The 17,616-nt window shown below is 39.9% G+C and overlaps 1 protein-coding gene across 5 annotated transcripts in view; it reads left to right on the top strand.

Moving 5' to 3' along the window:
* KIAA0753 (KIAA0753 ortholog) overlaps positions 1 to 17,616 on the top strand; it is a 57,056-nt gene that overhangs the window by 14,512 nt on the left and 24,928 nt on the right. For 4 of the 5 annotated variants that reach the window (XM_066363416.1, XM_066363414.1, XM_066363415.1 and 1 more), the window contains exons 4-11: positions 1,346 to 1,452; positions 3,531 to 3,593; positions 3,997 to 4,212; positions 6,101 to 6,308; positions 12,216 to 12,448; positions 14,032 to 14,198; positions 15,296 to 15,415; positions 17,087 to 17,176. In XM_066363416.1, coding sequence (XP_066219513.1) covers positions 1,346 to 1,452; positions 3,531 to 3,593; positions 3,997 to 4,212; positions 6,101 to 6,308; positions 12,216 to 12,448; positions 14,032 to 14,198; positions 15,296 to 15,415; positions 17,087 to 17,176 — 1,204 coding nt within the window. The remainder of the gene's footprint in view (positions 1 to 1,345; positions 1,453 to 3,530; positions 3,594 to 3,996; positions 4,213 to 6,100; positions 6,309 to 12,215; positions 12,449 to 14,031; positions 14,199 to 15,295; positions 15,416 to 17,086; positions 17,177 to 17,616) is intronic. The other variant, XM_066363417.1, reaches the window with a different exon arrangement.

The raw sequence follows: 17,616 nt of genomic DNA, 5'->3' as shown, positions 1-17,616 counted from the left end.
GATATATAGTATATGAATCCAGAGTTTCTCCACGCTTTGCAGCCCTACAAGAGATGGAAACAATTTGGCTTTTAGGCCCAAATAATTTCATTAGTTGAAAATTTTTTAAATTGATTTTAGAGAGAGAGAGAGAGAGAGGGATAGAGAGGGAAACATTGATTTGTTGTTCCACCTATTTATGCATTAATTAGTTGATTCTTGTATGTGCTTAGACCAGTGATCAAACTCGCAACCTTGTATCAGGCTGACACGCTAACCAACTGAGCTACCTGGCCAGGGCCATTAGTTAACTTTTTAATGAGTAAATATTAAATATTTGAATTTATAAAGTATACTTATGAAGCACTGCTTTTATCTGACTTGCTTAGTGGAGTTTTGCATAAGAGTTTGTGTTGTGGAAACAGCTGAGAACCACTGACTGGAGGGAATGGATGGGTTGCACATTCTTCAGGCAATCTTTGGAAATGATTTCTTTGAACTAACCTTTTGAAAATGTGGAACACCAGTGCAAACAAAAAGAAAATGTAAAAAAAGTCTTGCTAAACATAAAAATAGGCCAATAAGGGGTTTTTGAAAAAAAATCATAGCATTACAGATTTTGGCTCAATATAAAAAATTTTAAAATAATAAGAGTTTGCCTGAGCAGGCGGTGTCACAGTGGATAGAGAGTTGACCTGGAAGCTGAGGACCCAGGTTCAGAACTCCAAGGTTGCCGGCTTGAGTGTGGGTTCAGAGACATGACCCCATGATTGCTTAAAGCCCAAAGGTTGCTGGCTTGAAGCCCAAGGTTGCTGGCTTGAGCAAGGGGTCACTTGGTGTGCTGTAGCCCCTGGTCAAGGCACGTATGAGAAAGCAATCAATGAACAACTAGGTGCCACAAGTTGATGCTTCTCATTTCTTCCTTCCTATCTGTTCCTGCCTGTCCCTCTGTCTCTCTCTCTCGCTAAAAATAGAATAGAATAGAATAGAATAGAATAGAATAGAATAGAATAGAATAGAATAGAATAGAATAGAATAGAATAGAATAGAATGGAATAGAATGGAATAGAATGGAATAGAATAGAGAGGTATCTCACAGTCGAGCAGGCTGTCTAGTGGAGTTAGGTTTAGGAATTTCCTGCATGGAGGGGAGCTTGACCTAGTTAATGCCATGGCCCTTCCAGCTCTGAGTCAGTACACAGGCCTCCTGACTCCTGATTTCTTGGCAGATGAAAAATGACATTTGTTGTTATGACAGCCTCACTTTTCTTCTTAAAATAGAGATCTTCAACTTTATTATCTGAGTAATTAAAAATTTTATAAGTTTTTATATTTGGTTTATAATCCACTTGAGGGGTATTTTCAGGTAAAATGGAAGAAGCCTTGGATCCGGATGAAGAGCAGCGAGTCCGCATCAGGAAGCAGGAGCACGCGGCTCGCTCCGCCCGGACGCTCTACGTCCTCCAGCAGCAGGTGTGAAAGCGGGGAGGAGTGGGACGTTCACCCTGTGTGTCCCCTCTAGGAGAACTTGTTTTCCTTTTGTCTCAGAAATATTAGCACCATGGTATCCTTTCTGAATTCTGACACGTTTGTGAGAATTACCTGAACATGTGGACAAAATAATTATTTTTATTTTGTTGTCTGCCTTTATGTGTATTTGTGTATTATGTATATATAAACAAACTCTTTAAATAGTAGTATTTTACTTTTTGGTGTCATAGACTCTTGAAAATATACTAAAAGCCATAGGTCTTTTTCCCAGAAAAAAAAATCTCACACAGCACATTTTTGCTGACAAAGTCAAGGGGATTAAAACCCTTTGTCCCAGTTACGAATCTTACTCTTAGAAGAAAGGGACCGTTTTAGTTTCCCATCTGTCTCATGTTTATAATGTACTAGAAGTTTAGTAATAGCAAATAATTTGATTGTCTTTTTTGAATAGTGAAGAAAGAAGACCATGTTAAGTGTCTTTCAGGACAAATTTAGTAGCTGGTAAATGGGTATTTACATTATTTATGGGTGGATTTTTTAAAATGTTTTAACTTGAAGGCCTTACTTATTAATAAGTTTTTAACTCATTTCTGGTCACTTACGTCAGTGGTCCCCCAACCTTTTTTGGGCCACGGACCGGTTTATTGTCAGAAAATATTTTCACAGACCGGCCTTTAGGGTGGGATGGATAAATGTATCACGTGACCGAGACAAGCGGCAAGAGTGAGTCTTAGACGAATGTAACAGAGGGAATCTGGTCGTTTTTTAAAAATAAAACATTGTTCAGACTTAAATATAAATAAAACGGAAATAATGTAAGTTATTTATTCTTCCTCTGCGGACCGGTACCAAATGGCACATGGACCGGTACCGGTCCGCGGCCTGGGGGTTGGGGACCACTGACTTATGTTACATTACGTTACATGTTGACTTTATTGCTTTAATCAAAAATTGGGCCTGACCTGTGGTGGCGCAGTGGATGGGGCGTCGACCTGGAAATGCTGAGGTCGCCAGTTCGAAACCCTGGGCTTGCCTGGTCAAGGCACATATGGGAGTTGATGCTTCCAGCTCCTCCCCCCTTCTCTCTCTCTGTCTCTCCTCTCTCTCTCTCTGTTTCTCCCTCTCCTCTCTAAAATGAATAAATAAAAAAAAATTTAAAAAAAAAAAAAAAAAAAAAAAAAAAAATTGGATGTTTTTATTTAAAAGAATATGAGTTAGATTTTGTCCCATATTCTTTTTGGGTTCTATTTCAGTCCTTACTCCACATTGCTACCATAGAGATTGTTTTAAAACGTGAATCTTAATGCTGTTAGACCTCTGCTTAAAAGACTTCAATGGGCCTGACCAGGTGGTGGCGCAGCGGATAGAGCATCAGACTGGGATGCAGAGGACCCAGGTTCGAGACCCCGAGGTCGCCAGCTTGAGCGCAGGCTCATCTGGTTTGAGCAAAAAAAAGGTCACCAGCTTGGACCCAAGGTTGTTGGCTCGAGTAAGAGCAAGGGGTTACTTGGTCGGCTGAAGGCCCAATGGTCAAGGCACATTTGAGAAAGCAATCAATGAACAACTAAGGTGTCGCAATGAAAAAAACTGATGATTGATGCTTCTAATCTCTCTCCATTCCTGTCTGTCTGTCCCTATCTATCCCTTTCTCTGACTCTCTCTCTGTTTCTGTAAAAAAAAAAAAAAAAGACTTCAATGGCTTTCTGTAATATAGAGGATGAAAGTGAAATTTTCTAGAATGGCACTGGAGACGGAGCTGGCCCTCCTACTTTTCCAGAGTCCCCCCCACCCCCCACCCCCCACCCCCCGCCTGTACTCCTTCATGTTTAGTACCTATTACATTGAGGATCAAAGGAAGGGAGGCGAGCACTGCTCTATTCACCATCTTGACTTGGAAACCAATAACTATTTTGGGGGCACATTAGTGAAGAACCTTGTCTCATTTTCAAGTGACTTGAATTAACAATGATTATATTTGGACAAGGCAAGCTGTGACCTTTTCTACAAAAAAGATCAATGGAAAGGTATGAAGTTTTCATTTTTTCCCCTTTACAAAACAGGTTAAAGAAATCCAGGAAGAATTGGATAAATTGAGTCCACATAAAATTAAACACACGAAGAAGGTATGATGCAATTCAATTATGATTAATACTTAATTATAAATTAGATTTCCAAAGTTTTGTTAGTATCTTGTGTGTTCTCTGCACTCATACTATTTTCAGTGCTTGCAGAAACCTATTAGTGAGGACATGAGCACCTTGAATATTCTGAATTTGAGGTTGTCTTCCAAGGAACAGATTCTGAAAATAGATTTTTGTTGTTGCTACTGTTGTAAGAAACTGAGTATAGGAAGGAAAAACTTTGTCATTAGAAAATCTTTAAATTTTACAATTCTCTTTACTCTGAAAATGTTTTCACAATAGAAATGTTCAATATAGAAGATAGATTATAAAATTCTTAAGGGTGGGGTTAATGTCAAGAAGTTCTGAACAATGAAATAACTTCTCCCATTTCATTTATTGTCAGTCATGGGCAATGTCCAGGCTCTCAGCTGCCCAGCGAGGAGCCATTCGAGCCTTACAGATGTTTGTCACTCAGTTTACTGACCGAGGGGAGCACCCAGTGCCTGCTCAGTGTAGGGAGCTGGGCAGTCTTATTCGCCAGCTTTCACTCTGTTCTGCCAAGCTGGAGGCCGATTCTTCTGTTGCTGATGTGGTTATAGATATCCTGCAACAAATCGAGGTATGAGGTTAACTTTCATTTTTGTTAAAAGTGCATTGTTTCTAAACAGGGAAATAATACGTACTGTCTCCAAGTTTCACTGAGGTTTATGGAGACTATAAGACAAAGCTGCTACACCTATTTTAGGGCTTTGCTGAGGGCCAAAAATGGTCTTCATTTTTATTTTATTGTTTTTGTAGTCTAATCTATAATATTGATTTCACTTGTTTGAGAATTGGTGGCTTGAGTCTAGAACATACAGTGACTCTTAACCAGGGCCATTAATTAAAAAGAATTTTCCATTTACTGATTGTGCCATTTAATAAAGAATATAGTAGCATAGAAGAGGAAAACAGTAAAGCACTCTTAGAATTAGTGCTTTAATTAGAGAGATTTTTGGAAAGAAGAGACATTTTATGATATATGGAAGCAGAGCTTCAAGTCTTGTGATACGGCTCGAGACTTCTGGAAGTCCCTGCTGGCATGTACCAGTCAGGAATGAATAGTGTTCTTTGTTCTTACTGATGACAAAGACAACAAGGACAACATGACCTTAAATCTTGCTAGTTCTCTGAAGTTTGCAGAGTGCTACCACATAATTTTGCCATTTTATTTTTACTGCAGTGCTATGATTTGCAGTAGGTTTTATTCCTACTATTTTACAGGTAAAATTTTTTTAAAAGCAAAAATCAGAAAGATGACAAAATTACTTCTCTTGAGAGCTTGGAATCAAATTTCTATCATCTGATGCCCATGCCCTGTTATTTCCTCTACACTACGTATTTTCATCCACAGATAAAATGATGAACCTGTATGTTAATGTGGCGTAGTAAGCTAATGGCTGTAGAGGAAAGGTGCTGTAATGGAGAGAATCATGGACTGATTGACATACCAGTTTTACCATTAACTAGCCTTTGGTGGGCTTTAAGTAACTTTTTACCTTTACATTTTCGTTTTACAGCAAACATGTTTGTGAATGCATTGGTTACATTTGTGTGTATAGAACTCTATCAGGAATGTTATTGTCAAATGTAAACCTTTAGACAGCATATCAAGTCATGATACTTTTTCAGCTTATCCATAAGGAACATTTTTTTGTTCAAAATGATTTCATTTAGAGGACATATCTTTATAATCCTAGAAAAGATCTCAAGAGATTACCTAGTCCCTTTCTTAAATTTTGAGCAAGAACATAATGGTTCTGAAATGTAGTGTTTATCTCTCTTACTATTGGAAGTATTCAATAGTGCAAGCAATTTATTCCTTTCTTGTTGATATGCTGCACCATCCCATAGCTTATGTTTTTATTACCTTACTGTCATCTGAACTAAATCTCCCTGGCTCTGTTCAGTTGTCCTTAATTTGTAGTGACTAGATGGAGACAAGGCCCTCCCTGCCTGGTAATGAGTGAGCGGGTACTTTATTAGAGGATGTGCCTCTTTGAGAAAGGGGGACACATCTCCTACCATTGTGGTGGATGAGTGAGCAAAGCCACTGGACACACAGTTTCCTTTACTTTAGGAAAATGTATATTAAATATAGTTGGTTTGCCCACTTAAAATATTATTTGAGTTTATGAGGTTTTTATTGAGAACTGAAATGCTTTTCTAAAGTGGTGATCCTTAATTTTAGTATTTGGATGACTTTAAAAGTTCTCATATTCTTTACCTTTTTGCTATTTGTTTCATTGAATTTAACCTATAAAAGAACATGTAGAATTCCTTTTTATTAACTTGATGCCCTAAATAATAAAGTGTTAAAATTAAGTTAAACAACATTTCCTTAATCTTTAGAGATAGCCACTTAATAACACATTTCTCTGGAGTCCTCCTTTTCAGATGTGATTAAAAGTCAGACTTTTTAATCACTAAAAGATAAACTAAGATAATAATTGACTGTTTCATGGCAGGCTTTGGAATCCCTCTTGGAAAAGAAACTGTCACCAAAAATGGTGAAGAGTTTCACTGAAGTTAGAAGCAAATTTCCTACCGGTAGCCAGCGGTCTTCAGAGAGATGGCAAAGCACATTGCCCAGGAGCGAGAGGAGACCCTTCAGAGCAAAGAAGATACTTCCACGGGAAGCAAGACAGCCTTCTGTGGCACAGAAGGTTCTTGCTGGTATGTGTCCTAAAGTGTTCATTGAAAGGTATTTTATTCTTTGGATTTGTCTGGACTGTCACAGTTCCTACACTGAGGAGAAAGTAAAGATTTAAAACCTAGTCCATGGCCCTGACCGGTTGGCTCAGCGGTAGAGCGTCGGCCTAGCATGCGGAGGACCCGGGTTCGATTCCTGGCCAGGGCACATAGGAGAAGCGCCCATTTGCTTCTCCACCCCTCCGCCGCGCTTTCCTCTCTGTCTCTCTCTTCCCCTCCCGCAGCCGAGGCTCCATTGGAGCAAAGATGGCCCGGGCGCTGGGGATGGCTCTGTGGCCTCTGCCTCAGGCGCTAGAGTGGCTCTGGTTGCAATATGGCGACGCCCAGGATGGGCAGAGCATCGCCCCCTGGTGGGCAGAGCATCGCCCCTGCTGGGCGTGCCGGGTGGATCCCGGTCGGGCGCATGCGGGAGTCTGTCTGACTGTCTCTCCCTGTTTCCAGCTTCAGAAAAATGGAAAAAAATAAAATAAAAAAAATAAAATAAAATAAAACCTAGTCCACAACAGCTACTCTTGAAATAGGACAAGTGAATTGCAACCAAGATGCTTCATCAAGCCTGAGGCTGAAGTATTTATTCTTTCATGGAGGAGGGTGGAAAAGTAAAGTACCCTTTTCCTACGTCACAGTGTTTGGGCTACCCAAAGTCAATTTCTACAGAGCTGAAAGTTAGAGCCCTGCTTATAATTTTCACTTTAATGGTAGGTAGGTAGGTAGGTAGGTAGATAGATAGATAGATGGATGCATTTACATATGCACATTATATCTATTATCTGTCTTTTTACATGGGTTATTAATTCTTGTTATTCCAAGTGGAATTGCTAGAGTATGTAGTGTACACAGTTAGACATATACTGTTAACTTGCCCTTGAAAATGGGTATACAATTATATTTTGACTAGCAGTGATCATCAGTATCCTTCTCAAGTACTTTATATAATGAAATTTACAATTTTTTCAGTCTCTCAGTGGAAAATGGTACCTTATTGTTTTAATTGAATCTCCCTGATTCCTTTGAGGAAGATTATTGTTTCTTTTTTTTTGTTTGTTTGTTTTCATTTTTCCGAAGCTGGAAACAGGGAGGCAGTCAGACAGACTCCCGCATGCACCCAACCGGGATCCACCCGGCATGCCCACCAGGGGGCGATGTTCTGCCCCTCTGGGGCGTTGCTCTGTTGCATCCAGAGCCATTCTAGCGCCTGAGGCAGAGGCCACAGAGCCATCCCCAGCGCCCGGGCCATCTTTGCTCCAATGGAGCCTCAGCTGCGGGAGGGGAAGAGAGAGACAGAGAGAGGTAAGAGTGGGGGAGGGGTGGAGAAGCAAATGGGCGTTTCTCCTGTGTGCCCTGGCCGGAAATCGAACCTGGGACTCCTGCACGCCAGGCCGACACTCTACCACTGAGCCAACCGGCCAGGGCCTATTGTTTCTTTCATGTGTTCCTTAGCCATGTTTATTTCCTCTTCTGTGATTTGTCTGTTCATATGCTTTGCCATCTCCCTGCTGGATTCTATGACTTTTGCTTATGGGTGTATAGAAGTTCTTTATATATTCTAGATCTTAATCCTTTTTTAGTGTACATATATCACATGTCTTTTAGTCACTTGCTTTTGAAAAAAAAGTTTTATAGTGTCTTTTCTGATTCAGGAAATTTTACCTTTGTAGTCAGAATAAACATTCTTACATATTTTAGTATTTCATGAGGCAGTTCTTCCCTCTTTGTTCTTTTGTAAAATTTTGCTGATGGTAAATGCTTATCTTTAGAGGAATTTAAAATGAGCTTATCAAGTTCCATGAAAAATTCTCTCTGGATTTTGATTGGTATTGCATTGAGTTCATAGATTACTTAGGGGAGAAATGACATCTTTACAATATGAAGTTGGCCCATCAATTTATTCATATCCTTTTCCATCCCTTCAGTTGAATTTTATAATTTTCTGCATATAAGAATTCCTAACAAAGGAATATATATAAATGCTTAAATTCCTTGTTAGATTTATTTCTGGTTACTCTTGTTATTGTGAATGGGATCTTCTTTTCTACGATGTGTTGAAATTGGTTATTGCTACTTATGGAAGAGTTGTTGGATTTGTATATTATTCTTATATTGGGCACCTGGCTGAAATCTTTAATTTGCTGTGGTAAGGTATACATTGGAACATATCTGAAATTGGGATACATTCTTAATTTGATGGTATCTTTCAATTTATTGGCAATATTTTAAAATTTGTGATTGGTACATGAAATAATGATTTCTTATACTCAGTGTTTTAGATTTGATGAAATATGACATTTTGTTAGTCCTTTTCTAATTTTCTAGATAGATGAGATAATCTACAAATAAGTAAAGTTTTGCCTTTATCTTTGCAATTTTTATATCTTTTTTTCTCTGCTTTATTAAATGGGTTTTTATTCAGGATAAAACTGAATTATGGTGGACTTCATCTCTGTCTCTCAAATCAGTGGGAAAATTAATAATAATAAAAAAGAAGTGAAGAAGTGATGCAGAGAGAATCTGAATCTGACTTGACATACTGCTATTAAAGTAGTTCAAATGAAATTTTCCTTTTATTATGAACTCTTAATTTTTTTAGTTTATTAAATTTTTTTATTGATTTTTTTTTAGAAAGAAAGAAACATTGATTTGTATTCTACTTATTTATGTATTCATTGGTTGTATCTTGTATGTTCACTGACTGAGGCTTGAACCTTCAACCTTGTGGCATATTGGGCTGACACTCTAACCAACTGAGCTACCCAGCCAGGGTATTATGAATTATTTTTAAAATATAGAAAAAGAGTGAAAATAGTAAACAGCTATGTATCCACTACCCAGATTTTAACAAATTTGAACATTTTTGCTTGATTTGGTTCAGAATTTGTTTTTTAAGGAAAAAAAATATGGTGTGCCTGAGCTGTGGTGGCACAGTGGATCAACCTGGGACACTGAGGTCGCCGGTTCGAAACCCTGGGCTTGCCCGGTCAAGGCACATATGGGAGTTGATGCTTCCTGCTCCCCCCTTCTCTTTCTCTCTTTCTCTCTCCCTCTCTCCTCTCTAAAAATGAATTAAAAAAAGAAAGAAAATATGACAAGTACAGCTGTTTCTTTTATTTATTTATTATTATTATTAATTTTAATGGGATGACATTGATAAATCAGAGTACATATGTTTAGAGAAAACATCTCCAGGTTATTTTGACATTTGATTATGTTGCATATCCATCACCCAAAGTCAAATTGTCTTCCGTCACCTTCTATCTGGTTTTCTTTGTGCCCCCTCCTCCCATAACCACCACACTCTTGTCCATGTCTCTGAGTCTCATTTTTATGTCCCATCTATGTATGGAATCATATAGTTCTTAGTTTTTTTTTTATTTACTTATTTCACTCAGTATGTTATCAAGGTCCATCCATGTTGTTGTAAATGATCCGATGTCCTCATTTCTTATGGCTGAGTAGTACTCCATAGTATATATGTACCAAAGTACAGCTGTTTCTTTCATATTTCTTCTTTCTAGTCCCCTCCCTTCCTCACCAGAGGTTACTCTTATTATTATAATATGGACATGTCCTGTTTTTAAACTTGTTCTGCTTTTGCATCTATCCATAAGCAACACAAAGTATATTGCTCACAAAAATTAGGAGATATTTTATAGCTTCGTATTCATTTTGAAATATCCCCTAATTTTTGTGAGCAGTATATTTCACCTATTATATATTCCATGTAAATGATATAGTAAGCATCATTCTACAGTTGCTTTTCCACCACCTATGTGTAAGATATTCATATTGTGCATGAATTCTGTTTTGTTAATCTAGCTGTTGTATAGGTTTCCCTTGTATGAATAAACCATAGTTTATTTTCAGCTGTTTGGGTTGTTTCAAATGTTTTGCTTTTATTATAAACAATGATAAAGTGTATATTCTTGCTCCTGTCTTCCCTTGTACACATGTGCGAGTTCCTAGGCTGAGTATGTACCTGGAAGTGAAACTGCTGGGTTGCAGTTGTAGGCGAAGCCTTTGTTTCTCTGTTGAATTGTTTTTTTCTTACAGATTTGTGGGTGTTCTTTATATAGTCTGCATGTTCTATGTTAATTATTTACATTACAGAACTCTACTTTCAGACTGTGACTTGTCTGTTGACTTATGGAGTCTTTTTGTCAAAAGGAGATTGTAGTTTAGTATAATTAAATTTAAATATATTGGGTTTAAGAAAGCCTTTTCTGTCCTGATGTCATAATCATGTTCTTCCTGTATTTTCCTCTAAAAGCTTTAAAGTGTTTCTTTCACATGTAGGTCTTTGTTCTATTTAGAATTTAAGTGCTATTTGGTGTGAGGCAAGGACCCTGCTGTATTTCATTACCTAGGGATATGAATAGTCTCAGCTCTATTGAGCAGTCCAGTTTATACTCCCTGGTTTTCATGCCGCCTGTGTCATATCCATTTTGCTTCATTGGTTTCTGCCTGTTCCTGCTTCCCTCCCACACTGCCTCTATTATTATAGCTTTATCCCGAACACTATCGCTGGTAGAAAAAGACTCCTGCCCTCGGCCCACTCCACACTTTGTTCTTCACAATTATTTGGGCTATCTTGGGATTTTACTCTTCATGAGAATATAGGGGTCAGCCCACTTAGATCCATAAAAAAATCTGTTGGGATTTTAATTAAATTTGCATTGAAAATTATAGATTATTTTGGGAGAATTGACATCTTTATAGTATTCTTCTCATTCATGAAAATAGTGCATTCATATTTTCTTTTTTTCATGTCTTTTAAAAATACCTTTGAATTTTTTCTGTAAAAGTCTTGTATATCTTTCATTAGATTTTTTCCTAAGTGCCTTATATAGGGTAGTTTTTGTTGGCAACATTTATAGGATTTTTTTCTGTTATATTTTCTCTAATTAATTATTTTGATATGTGGGAATGACACTTTTTGTATGTTTTGTTCTTTTATCCAAAAACTTTGCTGAACTCTCCTCTTAGTTGTAATTGTTTACAGATTCTCTTGATTTTCTGTACAGAAAGCGTTATCTCATTTCTAAAAGGACAGTTTATTTTTTTCCCATTTGCAGGTTGAATGTCATGTATGGAGTTCAGACTCTATTCTATATCAAATCAGGAGGTTTTGAGAAGTGACAATTACATATGTACATTTTAGAAAAAGCAGTTTTGGTAGCCAGGTGAAGGTTTGATGAAGATAAGGAAGGAGTCGGTTAGGACAGTTGTCCCCAACCTTTTTTGGGCCACGGACCAGTTTAATGTCAGAAAATATTTTCACGGACCACCGGCCTTTAGGGTGGGACAGATGTATCACATGACCAAGACAAGCGTCAAGAGTGAGTCTTAGATGGATGTAACAGAGGGAATCTGGTCATTTTTTAAAAATAAAACATCGTTCAGACTTAAATATAAATAAAACGGAAACAATGTAAGTTATTTATTCTTTCTCTGCGGACCGGTACCAAATGGCCCATGGACCAATAGTGGTCCGTGGCCCCGGGGTTGGGGACCACTGGGTTAGGAGATTCTGTTAATACAGTCACAGGTATTGCAAGGCTGACCTCGGGTAGTTGGAAGGGAAGGGAGGCAGAGATAATAAGTACAAGAGATAGTTTAGAATTAGGGTAAAAGGGACCAGGTGAAGGAGTAAATGTGAGAGGTGAGATTCAGGGAGTTGACCATGACACTTGGGTTCCTGCTGTGGAAGTGCCCTGGGAGTCATAGGATGAGGGAGTAACTTTGGCAACAAAACACCTTAGTTTTTACCAGGGCTAGGATAGCTGTTTGCCGCTTATCTGCCTATAGATAGTCATTCTCTCTCATTTGATTTGAAGAGCATTTCCCTCAGTTTGTCCTTTTGAAATCTCCATATAGATGAACATCAACCCGATATAGAGCTTCCAGTGACTCAGAGATTGGAGAATGAGCTCGATGTATTAGATGCGGATATCCTTCCAGAAGAAGCTCCATCTATTCTCGACCAAAACTCAGGCTTCAGAGAAGAGTCATTAGCCTTGGCCAAAACGAGAGTGCCGAGGAGAAAACCTGTGGCTGAAAATGTGCCGTTGAGGAAGAAAGGTGCTCTGGCCACGGCAAGGCTACAGCAAGTAAGAAATCACTCCTTTCTTTTTTCTTTTTTTTTGTATTTTTCTGAAGCTGGAAACGGGGAGAGACAATCAGACAGACTCCCGCATGCGCCCGACTGGGATCCACCCGGCACGCCCACCAGGGGGTGACGCTCTGCCCCTCCAGGGCGTCCCTCTGCCGCGACCAGAGCCACTCTAGCGCCTGGGGCAGAGGCCAAGGAGCCATCCCCAGCGCCCGGGCCATCTTTGCTCCAATGGAGCCTTGGCTGCGGGAGGGGAAGAGAGAGACAGAGAGGAAGGAGGGGGGGGGGGTGGAGAAGCAAATGGGTGCTTCTCCTATGTGCCCTGGCCGGGAATCGAACCCGGGTCCCCTGCACGCCAGGCCGACGCTCTACCACTGAGCCAACTGGCCAGGGCCGAAATCACTCCTTTCTTTGGCCCATTTGTGTTAGCCTGACATTGTCTATATCACGTAGGCTACTCAGAGGTAGAGCCAAGATTTGAGTTCTCAGACCTTTGACTGCCAGAGCCCTTGAGTCCAACTATCTAAATTAAGCTGACTGAGTTTAGCTTTAGGTCGTTCCATATTATAACAAAAATTGTAATTTTAAATATTGTTGCTAGGACAGTGCATTATCTCTTGTCTTGGTTTGCTACCGTCCTAATCAGGCAGGTTATTTTTAAATTCAGATTTATTCTGCTTTTAATTTGGAAGTATGAAATTTAGGGGATTAAGGTTTGGTTCCTGCTAAAGATAAATATTGATAAATTGTAACTACTCAATGTTAAAAGGCAACCTCCAGTGAATACTTTCTAATATGGGTTTGGAAGCCAGCTGGCTTGAAACTATATTATATTTTAAGTTTCTATTTAAATTTTAACTTAGGCCCTACCAGTGGAGAACTGGCCAGAGGAGCCCCTCCCACTCTGAGTGGCAGTTGGTAACTGCCTTTTACTGGTGTCGTCCAGAGGCTTCTGTGGCAAACCTACATGTTACCAGGTGACCCAGGAAAAGGAATTAGCAGTTATCACCAGTTACTTATAGATCATGGACTTAGATCAAGCCTTCATTTCTGTCCGAGTCAGAACTGAGCTCTGTGAACTCAGCTTGGCGTTCTTCTTCAGAGAGCCCATTGTGTTAGCGTAGCCTGAGCGTTCTGTTCAGATGCGTGGGCCTTTCTACCTTCATCGCTGTGTTCTTCCTCTATTAGCCCATTTCATCTTTAGAAACTTCTGAAGAAATGATCTCTCATTTTACAGATGAGAAACCTGAGGCTCAGAGAAGTATTTTAACTAAGAATGTTTTACAGTTTAACCATTTTTTGGTTTGTTTAACTAGAGAAACCTATAAATATATATTTTACATATAATATATATATCAGAGGATGGCAGAGCTGGGGATTTCAATTTTACACCTCCTCTGGCCTGCCCCCCCAGCACTGTTCATATACTTTGAAGCTCCCCCAGATGTCCATCCACCACAGTGCTTTCCAGCTAGGCTTTTACCGAATGGGTGCGTGAGTAGCAGAGGGGCACTTGAAGCATCAGTTAGACAGTTTCTGTGATATCCATTTGGCCTCGTAATTCATAGTTATCTCTTACAGGAACTTCACAAAGCTGAAAAAAGTAGACCAACCCAATCTCACAGCAAAAGCAGGTTGCAACAGACAACAGTTTCATCCAGGTTAAAAATGAACCAACAGCCTGTGAGAGACTCCAGGGCTCCTTGGATACCTCCCAACCCCACGTCCCCACCAGCGTCTCCTAAATGGTATGTAAAGAGGGGACGATTTGGGGGTGTGATTTTATTTTTTCTACACAGGTCAAAAGTTGACGGATTATTTAGCGCAAATAAAGCAGGGATTTTAGTTCTCATTGAGAAGAAAAGTTTATGAGTAATACATGAGAAGTTTTTGTCTATAAGCCTGTTGATTCCTTTTTTCTACCTCACTGTGGGTAGCATAACCTCCATGGGCCACCTGACACCTTGTGGACATGTGTCATTGTATGGAGGGTCATAAGCTTTCCTCACGTGTCTCTTCATTCAATAGGTTCTAGTTTCTTGGGGCCCAGAACTGTGCCTTCTCTATGTCTGAATGTTTAAGGCCTGGCACAGTGCTTGGCACTTAGTAAATCTTAGTAGGCATTCAGTAAATCTTTGCTGAATGAATTAATAAAATAATTCTAATTCAAGATAATCATGAATTTTAAAACCATACAAATCTTACACAGTGTTCTGACTTTAGGGGACTGTTAGGATAATGCCAACATTATTGCTGTGTCACCTTTGTTCATAGCGCTTAGGAGAGGAGGGGCCAGCATTCCAGAGCTAGAGAGAAGTTACTGTCCCTCTGGGGCATCGGGGTCTAGTTAGGTGAAAACAGTCTTTGGGGAATTGGTTAAAGAGGAGCTTGTTTACCATGGGAGAGTAGTTCTTGAAAGCACAATGGGAAGGACCAGAAGGTAGGACAGTAAAAGAAGGTGGCTAAAAGCAGTAATGTGGGGAACAAACGAGTGTGAAGTTAGGTGCCTTGAGGGGTCCGTCTTGGGAGGTGGCTGAAGACAGGGTAAGAAGCCTGGTAGGATGGAGTCCTCCTAAGACTGAATGATTCTGAATGAATGCTTCTGCTCAGCCGTCCGCCCTCACTTTAACGTTGAAGAAACAATGTCTAGAGAATTTAATGTCTCCTTTAATCTGAGCCTGGATCCTGGAGGCTGTCCCTCTTCTGCACATTGAGCTCCCCTCTAGGGCCCGTGCTGGAGGTCGCTGTTTATTTGATGCTTCCGTCTTCCCTGAGCTGCACCTTACAATGTGCCATTGGGTGTGGAGTGAACGATTACAAACATACACTTTTCCATTTCTTACAGTGCTGCATGGGTAAAAGCGAAAACTAGCCCCAGAGACGCCACAAAAGAGCAGTGTGTCCAGCAGGAAGGTGCTCAGGAGGAAAGTCCACTGAGAGGTGCTGTTGAGCACGAAGCAGTTAGGTTGGTACTGGTGTTTTTCAAATCTTTGAAAATGTGAGAGCTCCTTTTGCATAGATTTGAAAATGACCTTTCTCCTCTTCTCTGGATATAAAGTTGCTTATTTAAAATGTAAATTATTAACATTTTCTGTCAAACTGTGCAGCTTAGCTTAGATCGTGACATTCAAAAATATGTGTCAAGTGCTTTACATGTATTACCTCTCTTAATCATTATAATTTTATAAAGTAGTTAATGTTGTTATCACCCCCATTTTTCAAATGAAGCAACTGAAGCAAGAGATATTAAATAATTTACTCATGGTCACCCTGTTAGTAAGTGACCAGTACTGGGATTTGAACCCAGGCAGTCTGCCCCTTGATGGTACATCCTTCTGATTCTAAGCACAGCAGGTAGTTTCAGATCTAGGATGGAAGTTGAAGGATGAGAGATGAGGAGGGTAGATTTGGGAGTCATCTTTGAGGCAGTGTTTGAATTAGTCATGCCGGTAGGTGAGATTTTTTAAGGGAGTAAGTATGAGACAGAATTTAGTTGTGGGTCAAGGATTGAGCTTTGAGTTAGCTCCCCGGGGAGCAGGGATAGGAAGAGGAAGCAACAGAAGAGCATCAAACAGGAAGGAAAAGCAGAACAGCATACTGTGAGTAAGGCAGGCAGGAGAGGGCTCTGTGGGGACTTCAGGTTTGCCGAGTGACTGGGTAGGCTTGTGTCCTGGACTTCTTTGGCAGTTTGGTGGCACCTTTGGACTTGGTTCAACAATAATATTTATAAATGCATAAATAACACATATAATTATAAAAAAAATTTTAAATAAATTATATGTGTGCCCATTGTCTACCAGTTGCTTGTTTTGTGTATGGTACAGTTGTGAGCACTATGGAGGCTATAAAAAAAGAGCAAATAAAGACAGAATCCCAGCCCCTGCTTAGTTACAGTCAGTAGGGAGGACGTGAAATTAGCTGTAATTTAAGATAGAACATGGTGTGTACCATAAGAACTAAAGGGTTAAGTTTGGAAGAGGGACAGGACAGTTCTTGCTGCAGAGGTATAGCCTTCAGGGAGGCAGATGGAAAATACATAAGAACTTAAAGAACAGGCCTTCAATAGGGGGTGATAAGGCTAGAACAGTCTATGAGACAACAGCGGTGAAAACAGGTCTTTCTGCAATTGTTTGGCTGAAGTTGTTCTTGAAGTTTTGGGGAAGCAAAATGAATATAGGCCATGAAATAAACTGATAATATTTGCGTATCTTATGCTGGAAGACTCAAAGGCCGTCCGCATACAGTAGAGTTGTTCAGAGTTAGCTTTTTCTTTCTCTTCTTGACTTCACTGAGCCTTTAGGGCTCTCCTGGCAGTCCATTTCTTTGTCTAAGTTTGTAGTTACAGCTCTATTTTATAGTTGAACAAGAACTCCTAAGTTCAGAAATGGCTAGTTTTCTTGAAGATAAGTGTGGTCAGTGTTTTGTTGCTCTGCACACACTAGCTAAGAGTGCTTTTGCACTGCGGTGTCTTTACATGGACATTCCATGGAGAGCTGTGTGGGTGCAGGAGGCTCCTGAGTCCGCGGAGCCAGGGGCGGAGCTCTGGAGGCTCCCGAGTCCCAGTTGGTTTCTGTGGTATCGACACCCTGCAGGTCAAGGCGGAATTGGTCTGACTCTTTTCTGTACTGTCTGCTAGACTCGCTTGGCTTGATGCAGAAACTTCCAAAAGATTGAAGGAACTTGAAGATTTAAAAGCTGAAGAAATTGACAAAATGCAAAATCAGAGGTAAATATCTATTTGTGAGGTAGAGGAAGATAAAGCAGGCCAGTTCTATATCATCTATCTATTTTAACAACTAATTGAAATTGTTTAAAGGTGTATTCACACTTTTTATGTTTATTGGCTGTCTGCCTGCTTGAAAGATTTTGTAATCACCTAAGAAGTCTACAGTTTAACCAGTACTGGAGACCAGGGGAGTCTTGGCTGCACTGAGGAGAGTGAGAGGGACTGTCTTGTACTGTCCTCTAAACTCTGTTGGCTTGATGCTGAAAGGATTATTAAATTCAAGCTTTACTCTAGCGTCATCTGGGTGGTTGTTTGCTAAGGGTCCTCATGTTGCTCTTTAGGTCTCTCCTTTTGGGGGTCAGACTGTCCAGAGAAGAATCTTCTGATCTTCTGCCTGGAGGGTGATGCCAGTGTCCTAGGAACTGAGTCGGGGAGGAGGG

The sequence above is a fragment of the Saccopteryx leptura genome, chromosome 2, assembly GCF_036850995.1.
Source record: "Saccopteryx leptura isolate mSacLep1 chromosome 2, mSacLep1_pri_phased_curated, whole genome shotgun sequence".
In the NCBI taxonomy this organism is placed as follows: domain Eukaryota; kingdom Metazoa; phylum Chordata; class Mammalia; order Chiroptera; family Emballonuridae; genus Saccopteryx; species Saccopteryx leptura.
Note: the sequence above shows the minus strand (reverse complement) of the source record. Positions and strands in the feature narration are given on the sequence as shown.